The following is a 12,503-nucleotide window of genomic DNA, read 5'->3' as shown; positions in this document are numbered from 1 at the left end:
TCGGTTCTACATTAGAGATTTTAATTAGCGAGATGCTTTCAGGATCATTTAATCTAATATGCCAGTTGACGTACTCTCATCCTCCCTACAAATCAAAGCTCCCCCCCACACACACACACACACAGAGCCATTCCCTGGTGTTTAAAGGGTATGAAGAGTATAACGACTGCAATACTACATTACAGTTTTTCTTTTATATGCTGCTAAGAAGACATCTCTGAATATGGGTTAGACATAGCTCCAAAAAGTAACATACGGTACTTTATATTTATGATGTTTTGTAGTTTTAGTCCATTTCTCTGGCATTTCTACGTTTATTTACTGTATTGAAAATGTGCTGAATCGTACCGAACCACTAATGAAGAGTAGTGTGTACATACCCCCACTCTGGTTCACACACCACCTGACTTTGCGATGTTGAAAATGTGGAATACTCTCTCTCTCGCTCTATGTTTGACTCCCAATTTCTCAAAGAAAAATTCCGGCCCAATTTCAATCTTCCAGTGCCTTGCGCTGTGCTGTGACACACAGTTTGAAAAAACGAAACAGCGGTGTGATTCATTAGCCCCTGTGAGAGATGAAAGCCCTGTGTAACTTAGCATTTAGTCTTGAGAGCGTCCGTGCCCAAGAAACGGGCACCTAGCCAGCTGCCAGCTGCTGTTGGCCTTCTAGACACACACACACACACACACACACACACACACAGTTGGGGCTCAGTGTCTCGTCCCCACAGCAGATGGGGATGCCAGTTGTCACCGTGCTCCCCAGCCACAGTGTGCATGTAGCTGTTGGTTTAGTACAGGAAGCGCCTCAACTTTCCCAACCCAACAGAAAGAAAGTAGTCTCACCCTCAAACCCGGGCTCAGTTAAACATGTTGACTGTGTGTGTGTGTGGGTTTGTTTATTTTCCCCATTGGTTACCCGGAGATGTGCCCATCTTGTATCCTGATATGCGGTCGATGGATTAAAGTTCTCGTCACCACGACTTGATCGAGTCATTTGAAACCCTAATGTTCTCAGATATTTCATAGAAGCAAAGGTTTAAGCCTCAATCTGCGATTTTTTTTTCCTTCTCAACTTGGTTGGCTGTATGTAGAACAGCAAGAAGATACTGTAGGGTTTGAATGAACTAAACCTCATAATTGTACATATTGTGCTTATTGTTTAGCAAACAGAGTGCTGGTGTGGGGGGGGGGGGGGGGGGGGGCTCCTATCACTCTGTGTCACAAATCGCAGAATCAGATTAGGACTTGGCATAACAAAATGTTTCAGTTGTGAAATTGTATTTAGCTTGTTGACAAAATGCTTTAGCATTTATTCATTAATTCATGACCTTAGATGGCTTCTATTAATAGAATAGCGCCGTAGACAGATCACCACATATGGTATCTTGCGTTCGTGGATTCAGTCATTCCTCCTGGTTATTACGTTACTTAATTTTAACTGTCAAATCGAGTGAGAAAATCTTTTAACTGTTAATTGAGTGAGAAAATCGTGTATAATCGCAATAATTAGAATATGAGGTTTTCTGCCGACATGCTACCACACACATAGCGAGTGCTTTAATGCATGTTGAGTGATAATACGTGTTGTATCCAAGCAGGCCAGAAGTGAGTCTCCAAGGAAGCCAATTGTGATTGTTAGAACACCATGTTGGCCAGTGTCATTGCAGCACTTCAACATAACCGTTAAATAGAGGAACCATTTTCTCTCAGGACGGCTTTGTCTAATTGTCACACCCCATTGTCCTCTAATGCCCTGCATGCATGTTAGAGCACGGAATTTGTGTGAGAGAATGCATGCACAAATAGACAGACACACACACACACACACACACACACACACACACACACACACACACACACACACACACACACACACACACACACACACACACACACACACACACACACACACACAGAGCGGCTCCAGCGGCTCTTTGTTCTCTTGTCCTTGTGAGAGAAAGCGCTTTCATAAGCACCCTAGCTAGCAGCATGTGAATGTTTGACCTTCAGGCTCCTCCAGCTGGTCGTTCCCGGTACTGCAGGCTGACAGATCACAGCTGAGCTGACAATACCACACATACATATATAAATGCAGTCACATATATATATAAAGGCAGTCTTGAATGGATACATCAAGGCTTTAATCCACTACTTTGTTTGGTAGATGAGAAAGTGATACACTGTAACATTGCCGTCTATGTGTTTATGGTAATCAAGCTGAAATGTAAGAAGACTCTGCCTACTGCTTATTATTCTGTGACTACATCAGTACATTGACATCGTCATTTAGACATTAAAACAGTGGAATGTGTTTACATTCCTCCATTGCAAGGGCCCAGCACAGTAGCCCTTATGACAATAACACATATTCCTGGTTGATCTTATAGAATAATTATACATGGTAGATAATACTGTATATGCAAGGATAAAATACTGGTTTTAAACCCTCTAGACTTAGAAAACTGGACCTGAGTTGGCACTGTACTTTTTTTTCTTTGTGTCTGCACCAAATCTCTTTACTCGGAGGAAGTAGATCTGAAAGAAATTATAAAGAGGAGAATAATTTGAGGAAGACTTCCCAGGGTTAGTTGAGGTGGTCAAAACCACTTGCCAAAATGTTTTGCATTTGAAAGACTCCACTTCTGGCATTTGGTGGAAATGCAAACATTGTAGAAGGAAATAAATGGGGTACCATATGCTGACACCGTGGAAGTAGAGACGAGAACATTCCCTGCTTCTTAATTTATTCTAATAAGTTTCAAGATGTCTGTGTAGGTTTGGATTTACTTGTGACAAGCATTTATTATTTTCTTTTTTTATTACCTTGTTACCATAGTTTTGTTGTCTGTTGTTACAGGGGTTCACAAACTTTCCTATGCCAAGGACCCACAGATAGCCATAGATTGGCCCCTATTGCAAAATGGCTTTTAAGACAATAGCGAAAATAGCAGATCAACAAATTCACAATGCATAGCAGTTGTTGTTACTCTGGTCGTTAGCAAAGGAAACCTGATTGCGACAACCCTAGATTATTACTAATACACTGACATACACCCCATGGAAGTTTTACCACATCACCACAAACAGACACAGACTGTTATCCGCCCTGTGAGCTCTCATCTCTGGCCCACTGATCTGACCCACAGATCTGACCCTAGGTGAGGAGGCCATACACCAGTGGTTTTCAAAGTTTTTCAAGTCAAGGACCCCCAAATTGATATGTATTTGCTCTCGGACCCCCATCTGAAAAGTATTTTGCCAGGGTCCCCCAGAAGAAAAGATTTTTGTTGTTTTTTTGTTTTGTTTTTACTTTTTTGATATTTTTCATCTGAGCTTGTAGATCTGCAATTTTGTATTAGCCATCATATAAATGGATGGTGGTTAAATGATTGTGATGCTATGTTAATTACTTTAGCTGGGGACCCCACTTTGAAAACCGTACACGACTTATACTCCATTCACTACATCCCATAGCCTTGGGGGATGATCGCTCTGCAATTGGCTAGTTTAATGTTAGTTGTTAGGCCAAGACAGACTACAGAATAGCCTGGAGGGATGATAGCTTTGCGATTGGCTAGTCTGTTGCTGGGTCAACCGGCTGACTGATGTTGTAACTTAATCCCTCAGTCAGTCAATCCGCTGGTCCGGACAAACATATGCAACAGAGTAATCGCTCATGAAGATAGTAGTTGTTAGTTGCAGCCCTAAAAGTATAATTTCTCTAAATAAATAAAAACTAAAATAAAGTAATTTCTCTCTGTGTTTCTGTAACGCAGACATAAAATACTAACATTAGAAGATGCAGTTGTATGCACTATTTAGATAGATGGAACTTTTATTGATCACATGGTGGAAATTCACAGGATAGAGTAAAGGTCCTTACACACCGGGGCGAATTCTTCATGCGAATAAATATGTTTTTTTTTAAAACCTTATAAAGTCAATGCAAGCGTCCACATCAGTTTCGCGAAGCGAAAAAGCGTGTCTTAATTATTCGGAACGAGTCCGAATTTTGCGTATATTCGCATATTCGCCGGTGTGTAAGGACCTTAACACATTGACTAATAATAGAAATAAAAAATAAAAAGAGTCAGCAGGTAGAAGGCATGGTAATAGGAGTTCCAGACACCAGGTTTACTACGGAAATCTAGCTTGGCTCTCAGCACTTGGAACTACCTGGGGTATGGTGAACGAGCTTTCAACAGGTGTACTGTAGATAAGAGAAGTGTGGTCAAAGTGCACAGTACTTAACAGTCATTAATATATACAGTATATACATGAATGACCTTTTCCTTTTGTTCTTCTCTTTACTCTCTCTCTCTCTCTCCAGGATATACTGCGGCAGGCACCCAATACAAAGTGCCTCCCACTCAGACGAATGGAGCCCCCCCTCCCTACACCCCCACCCCTACCCCATACCCAACAGCCATGTATCCAATCCGCAGTGCCTACCCTCAGCAGAACCTGCAGAACCTATATGCACAGGTCAGACTCCTAATGAATCACTACCCTCAGCAGAACCTGCAGAACCTATATGCACAGGTCAGACTCCTAATAAATCAGATGTGATGCTTAAACCACTTGAACCCCTACTTTGTTGGCCCGAGGTCACCCATGAGTCTGTGCTTGGCCCCCTTCCTTTTTTCCATCTACACCAACTTTCTCTGTTGGCTGAAAATAGCCGGTCTAGGGGGGCACGGTGGCGCAGTCGGTAGCGCTGTCGCCTCACAGCTAGAAGGTCCTGGGTTAGATTCCCGCCGCGGACGCTGTGGGCGCTGGGGGCGTGTCTTCTCCTCCACGTCATCAGCGCCCATATAAAATAAAAAAGCCCCTGGGTGGGGCTGCATGTTCTCCCCGTGTCTCCTAGGGTAGTTAATACCCTCACAAAAACATGTAGTAATCCTGGTCGCTATACCGCCTCCCCCATGACAGCCGGGGCGCCTGATGGAGGGGAAGGGAACTGGTTGGAATAACGTGTTCCTTCCACGCGCTACGTCCTACCGGGGAAACTCCCCCCTGTCAGGTGACAAGAAGGTCAGTTGGCTCTCATGCATTGAAGGAGGCACAAGCTCGGCCCTGGGCTCCCTAGGGCGGTGGGGGGAGTGTAGCGCCCAGGATCACTTAGAACATTGGCACCGGGTGAAAAAGGGTTACAAAATTGTGGGATAAAAAATGTAAGGAGAAAAAAAAGAAAATAGCCGGTCTACAAGCTCACAACACATGACACTGTGAGCTTGTGGACCGGCTATTTTTGTCGGGTGTTCGCCAATTCTCGCTGAATGTTCAAACGCCTACTATGACATGCCCAGAATAGGTATGCTATGGTTTCTACATATAGTATTCATCAGGCCAGACAGAAATCTTAACCACTTAAACCCTAGATATACTTAGTTAACCGGAGTCCCCCAGGGGTCAATATTAGGCTCCCTCCTGTTTTCTCTCTACACCAAATATCTTCACAGAAAATAGCCGAAAATTGTAGATCTGCTATTTTCACTGAATGTTTGGATATTATGACATGCCCAAAATAGGGCTACTAAGGTGTTAACACGCAAGTGGAACTGGAATGCCTAGTTGAGTCCTGTGGTCATCAGCACCACAAACTAAAGCTGAAGGAATGGTATCCTTGCTGGGGACAACCCTAACAAAAGCAAAATAGGAATTGAAAGAATCCCAAAAGGGTAGCACATCCCAAATTTCAAATCAAATGGAGGACAACGTACTCACATTTTACACGACTTTTTATTGGCACACACCAATAAACGAACAAAGTGGGTGAAATCGTTCTCTTTTTTTCCCGTGCATGCTCCATCATTTTATAGTTTTTCATGAGAAGGAGTGTGGATAAAAATAGAGGAAGAGCAAGGAGAAAAACACAGGATAGAACAGGTCACGTAATCAAAAAGATACAGTATACTCTGTATATGATATATACAGTATACTGTATATTATATATACTATATATATATATATATATATATATATATATATATATATATATATATATATATATATATATATATATATATATATATATATATATATATATATATATATATATATATATATATATATATATATATATATATATATACACACATACACATACACATACACATACACATACACATACACATACACATACACCTACAGCTACAGCATATGATGTATACAAATAGCATATTGTCGCTGTCGGATGGAAACCTATGTCCAAAACCATTACTTTTAAGCGAATGGAGAATGGAACTTGAATATCTGTTAATACTGATCTACTGATCTGAATCTAGGAATAAATAACACTTCCATTAATAATTGTTAAAGTGCAGCCACAAGTAATGACACAATAATAATGTAAACCCTACAGAATGAGTGTAAAACAGTAGCGCAACATCAACAGGAGCATTCAAAATAAAATACTAATCATTGTTTACTGTAAATGAAATATCATCGTGTGATACATTACCTGGTATCGTATTTCCATAACCAATACCAGCATTTTAGGCAGCATTATCAGGTTTTGGATACTGGTTTGATACCAGTAAATAGGAGAAAGGAAGTGTGTAGAAAGTAAGCTAACAATGTGTCTAGAGTCACATAGCTCACTTTGTGTAGAAAGTGAGCTAACGGTTATTCTTGGAATCACACTGCCCTCTCCTGGCAGAATTGGCGTACTGCTGCTACCGTACACAGTATGGTACAAACAATAAAATTGATCGGCTATATCTGAGAAAATTGTTTGTACATTATTATTTAATAGGTTGTCTATATTACTATTACCAATGCTGCTACAATATCTGCTTAATCAATAATTTAATAAAATATTTGAGTTGTTTATTGGTGTGTGCCAATACAAAGTGAGTACTTTGTCCTCCGTTTCATTTGAAATTTTGGATGTGCTACGTTTTGGGGATTTTTCAATTCCTATTTTTGATATGTATACTGGATGTTTGGGTCTAGCACTTCACTGAGAAAACCCATTGTTTGATGTGCAACCTCTTTTTATTATTTAGACAAATGTAACATGTTTCTAATGAGCAGTGGTGGGAAAAGTAATATAAAAAAAATACTCTGTTACAAGTAAAAGTTCAGAATTCAAAATTTACTTGAGTAAAAGTACAAAAGTATTGGCATCAAAATGTACTTAAAGTAGCAAAAGTAAAAGTACTAAATATTTGAAAATAGCAGATAGAAGCTCACAACGCGTCGCGATGCGCCGTGTTGTGAGCTTGTAGATCTGCTATTTTCAAATAGCTTGTGTATAAAATATGGATAAAGTGGTTAATGTATGTATCATTATATCATAATTTACATCTGAAAAGTAACTAGTAACTTAAGTTTTCAAATAATTGTAGTGGAGTAAAAGTACAATATTTGCCTCTGAGATGTAGTGGAGTAGAAGTAAAAGTATAGACGATAGTAAATACTCCAGTAAAGTAAAACTACCTCAAAATTGTACTTAAAGGGATATTTCACTTTCAAAAAAACTTTTGGTCATTTTATCGTCTACTCAGGCCTTTGTCAGCCCCCCAGACAGTTTTTAAGTTGCTCGATTCATTATTTAGACATTTGATATTCATTTTATCAGACACGCCCCCTTCCTATACAAACCCATTGTAACTTCAAACTCCATTTGAACCATGTTAGATTCATCAAAAACACCCGTCCTTGGTTCTGGTGACTCACCCTGCCCTCCTAATACGCGAGGGGGCCGTGTTTTTTCAATTACTTTTTTCATTTATTTTTAATATTTTTTTGGGTAAATTAAAAAAATAAAATACAATAAAAAAATAAATGAAAATAAATGAAAAAAAGAATCGGAAAAACACGGCCCCCTCACGCTTGAGGAGGGCAGGGTGAGTCACCAGAACCAAGGACGGGTGTTTTCGACGAATCCAACATGGTTAAAATGGAGTTTGAAGTTACAATGGGTTTGTATAGGAAGGGGGCGTGTCTGATAAAATGAATATCAAATATATAAATACTGAATCGAGCAACTTAAAAACTGTCTGGGGGGTTCACAAAGGCCTGAGTAGATGATAAAATGACCAAACGTTTTTTTGAAAGTGAAATATCCCTTTAAGTACAGTACTTGAGTACACGTACTTAGTTACTCTCCACCACTGCTAGTGAGTGCAGTGTGCACATCCATTATGTGCATGAGAGGAGACTCAGCAAATCAGCAACAACTTGTGCTTTTTGCCAGACCCAAGGGTTCGGCCTACATGAGGCTTTGTACCTGTTTTCTCCATACATGGGCATGCCCCCTTACTCTCAGCCATAAAAGTCTGTCCCCCCTTTCGTCCATACATGGGCATAGACACAGGCTGACACGTCATGTGAAGTCCGGCTTAGCCGTGACGTAGTGCTCTGATCTTATAAAGTACTTATTCTGGGTCTGGCAGAACCAGGTCCCCTGGTCTTGTTTGTTCTGTTCTCTCCTTCTCTCTGTCTCTCACTGTCACTGATTGAGCTCTGATCTTACATCACACACTACAGAAACCATTGGCTAACAGCACTGACTTTATTTTGCACTGATGTCAGTCACGTCTATATTCGGGCTTAATGGATTTGCACTGACATCGGTGATGGCCATGTGATGTCAGAATAAAAAAATTAAAAAGACACAACCGAAACCGCTGCCTAACAACGCCGATTTACCAATGTCCATATTTGGGCATATTCTGGCCGCCCAGCACAGACACGCCACAACTTGAACATTATATAGCAGCAGTGGTGTAAAGTAACTAAGTATATTTACTCAAGTACTGTACTTAAGGTATTGAGGTATTTTTACTGGAGTATTTAAAAATGTCTGTACTTCTACTCCACTACATTTCAGAGGCAATTAGTGTACTTTTACTCCACGACAATTATTTGAAAACTTTAGTTACTTTGTAGATTTTCATTATTATTACAAAACACATTAACCGGCGGCCATAGCTGCGGCCATAGCTGAGTGGTTAGTGAGCCCGCCTAGGGAGCCAGAGGCCCTGGTTGCCCCAGGTACGATTCCAGGCCACGCCAGCATATGTGTCGATGAAATGAAATTTGTCCCTGAGCAAGACTCTTAACCCCTAATTGCTCACAGGCCCTCATTGGAAACAAGCCCGCAAGGACTTTCATGAACGTCCTGTTAAAAGGAATTATCCTTATCCTTAACCACTTCAGCCCTATATACATTTCGGCGATTTGAAAATAGCCGATCTACAAGCTCACAATGCGTCCCAAATTCAATGCGATGCATTGTGAGCTTGTACATCTGCTATTTTCAAAAGAGTTGTGTCCCTCTGGACAAGTTGTGAAATGGAACAGTCTTCATAATGAGTACTTTCTACTTTTGGTACTAGTACATTTCGATTCCAATACTTTTGCACTTTTACTCAAGTACATTTTTAATTCCGGACTTTCACTTGAAACAGAGTATTTCTACATTGCAGTATTGAAACTTTTACTTAAGTAAAAAATGGGAGTACTTTTTCCACCACTGTCTAGCAGATTATTATGTATATTTGTGTCCTCATTCTGCCTCTATGTTTTCCTGCCACAGGGAGCGTACTATACCCAGCCAGTGTATGCGGCTCAGCCACACGTCATCCACCACACTACGGTGGTGCAGCCCAACAGCATCCCCTCTACAGCTCTTTACCCCGCCCCCATGCCCAATCCCCGCAACAACCAAATGGCTGCCATGGGGATGGTAGCAGGGACAACCATGGCTATGAGCGCAGGTAAAGCCAGTAGCCTTTCTGTCCTTTTCAATTTAGGTTGTGTGTTAGAGATTAACCACAAAAATGACACTTTGGTAGAGGGTTGGGCTGTGTAGTTACCTTGCCATGATGTAAGAGGACGGTATATTTTCAATAGTTTCATTTAAAATGGATCGTTCACTGACTTATATAAACCTCTACCTAAGTGTAATTTTGCTGTAAAGCCCTTAACTCTCTCAGTGCCAATGAAATAAAAAAATATGTTCATACTGTGCCAGCAATCTTAATTTTTTTCAAAGTAAAAAGAATGTGCTTAGGCAGCGAGATACAGCCTTTTTCAGTTATAAGTTAAACAAGGAGTGGATGGAGCTGCAAATCTAAAGATAATGATATCTTGAGTTATGAACATTTTTTTTCAAAAACAATTATAATAATATTTAAAATAATATATATATATATATATATATATATATTTTATTTTTTTTTAACTCGGGATAACTCGTTCTGGCACTGAGGGCATTCAGAAAAAAACTCGGGATAACTCGTGGCTTGGCACTGAGAGAGTTAAAGAAGAAGAATAATAATGTTGAAAGTGGTTAAAACGAGCAGTTAAAACAAGCTGCTTAACATTTGTATTTGCCACAATGTTCTTTTAGTTAGCTTCTTACTCCATAATGGTACAGCACAGCTGTGTTGTACGTTGAACTACAATGTTTCCATGACTTGAGTGAGTTGTTTGCCCTCATAAAACGTCTCAGTCTTTGTACCAGACCGGTGTCACTGTTTCCCTTTAGGGACCCTGCTGACAACGCCCCAGCACGCTCAGATCGGGGGACACCCCGTTACCGTGCCAACCTATAGGCCCCAGGGGACACCTGGGTACAGCTACGTCCCACCCCACTGGTAGAGCCCCACCCATTCATTACGTGAGTTAACTTTGGGTTTTGTGCTGTTTGTTGTCGTCTCTGGGAAACCTACTGCTTTCTGATGTGTTTATTTCACTGGTTTCTTTCATTTCAAGGACCCCCCCCCCCCCCCACCTTGGTGGGCATTTGACTGAGTTTTGTACACTCTCAGAGTTACAGACCCGTAAGGCAGTGGTTCTCATGTCAAGGACCCCCAAATTGACACTTATTAGCCCACGGACCCCCATTTGAAAAGATATGCCGCAGGGACCCCCATAAGAGAAGATTCTTACGGCTCTAGCAGTGATTCTCAACCATTTTCGTTTCAAGGACCCCCAGTTTGACATGCATTAGTCTACGGACCCCCATTTAATGGCATTTATACCTCTGGGACCCCAATTCATATTGTAAAATAAATGTTAATTTAACTCTGAGAGTGTACGGGTCCATTTGGTTCCATTTGTACACTCTCAGAGTTACAGACCCATAAGGGCCCATTTGGTTCCTATACATCATTTAGCTGGGGACCCCCTGGTATCCCCTCAAGTACCCCTGGGGGTCCCCGGACCTCACTTTGAGAACCAATGCCGTAAGGGTCCATTTGGTTCCCAACTATCAATCGTTTGGCTCCATTTAGCTTTATTTGACCTCAAAGTAACACTTTACGGTGCAATCACAAGGTTCATGGATTGCTGGTGCTTAATCAACATCCATTATGAGGATTTAACGCTGGAACTACACAGTAGTTTTGGGAACTATTGGTTTCTACATGGCAATCGTTACTTCCGCATTCTTTCTCATTCTTGTTATTTCAGAGCACACCAAAACAAGTTCCAAATTAAATTGATTTTGGCAATACATGTTAAATATTGAATATTATATGAAAATTCTTAATTTACAATAGAAGTGTACGGGAGTGTTATAACTCTCTCTCTCTCTCTCTCAATAGCTCTGGCGTACACTTCAGAACAAATACAAAGGCCCTCATTTATCAACGTGGTGTAGACCAAATAATGGGCGTACGGCGAGAACGCCGCAGTTTTCAGCATTTATCGATCTATCGTGACTTTGACTTCAGCGAACGGCCCGCTCAGATCTCACGTCAGGTCTGAGGGAGTGTAGACTTTGGCTGCACCTGTTCCGTTTCCATTGTAGACATGCGTAGCAGCATTGTCTGACCGTCGGACAGGCATCTGGTCACATGTATCCACTCCAAAATGTATATCTAACACATTGAAAAATAATCCCTGTGAAAATATAACTCTTTATAAACTCATTTAAACAAACGGCTTTAACAGTCATTCAGATAAGATTGCCGATCTGGCTGCATTGGCTATTTGAAAATAGCAGATCTACAAGCTCACAACGCATCGCATCGCCATGGCATTTATCAAAGCTCCAACCAAATGTACGCTAGGCTTGGCTGTATAGGATCCTTTGATAAATCTCACTTGAACGTTGGCGTCCGGCAAAAAATAAGCCGTTGTTTACACTCCATTGATAAATGAGGGCCAAAGACCGGGGCAGCTGTGAACCACTGCCCAGGTTGAGAAATAGGCTGATGTCGAGCAAGAATCTGACCTATTCTAAGACTGAGAATAGGTCGCTCTAGAATGGCTAGAGCGATGCATTACCAGTTCAGTGGCCTTGTGGTTGGAGTGTATTAATATAATCCCTTCCTGCTCTTGCCCACAGAGGACGTCTTCTCCTGTCACTAACGCATCTCCTCTCCCTTCCAGCAGATCTGGAGTCCGCCATCGTATGCAACTACTCGAGTCTTACATGGGCTCCCAATGGTTTCCATGGGAACTCGGCACCTGTCTGCAAGAACAAAACTAAAGTGCAACAGCCACTTTACTATTATTTTTTATTGTTTTTATGCGACA

The 12,503-nt window shown here is 41.0% G+C and overlaps 1 protein-coding gene across 6 annotated transcripts in view; it reads left to right on the top strand.

Moving 5' to 3' along the window:
- fam168a (family with sequence similarity 168 member A) overlaps positions 1–12,495 on the top strand; it is a 49,399-nt gene extending 36,904 nt beyond the window's left edge. For 2 of the 6 annotated variants that reach the window (XM_080429596.1, XM_080429593.1), the window contains 4 exons: positions 4,336–4,490; positions 9,553–9,733; positions 10,471–10,638; positions 12,360–12,495. In XM_080429596.1, the coding sequence (XP_080285722.1) occupies positions 4,336–4,490; positions 9,553–9,733; positions 10,471–10,619 (485 nt within the window). In that variant the 3' untranslated portion in view covers positions 10,620–10,638; positions 12,360–12,495. Of the gene's footprint in view, positions 1–4,335; positions 4,548–9,552; positions 9,734–10,470; positions 10,639–12,356 lie in introns of all 6 variants that reach the window. The other 4 variants (XM_080429595.1, XM_080429594.1, XM_080429591.1 and 1 more) reach the window with 4 other exon arrangements.
- Positions 12,496–12,503: the final 8 nt, after the last annotated feature.

Source organism: Gymnoscopelus braueri (genome assembly GCF_963280865.1).
Source record: "Gymnoscopelus braueri genome assembly, chromosome: 5".
Lineage (NCBI taxonomy): Eukaryota > Metazoa > Chordata > Actinopteri > Myctophiformes > Myctophidae > Gymnoscopelus > Gymnoscopelus braueri.
This window is presented reverse-complemented; position numbering and strand designations above follow the sequence as displayed.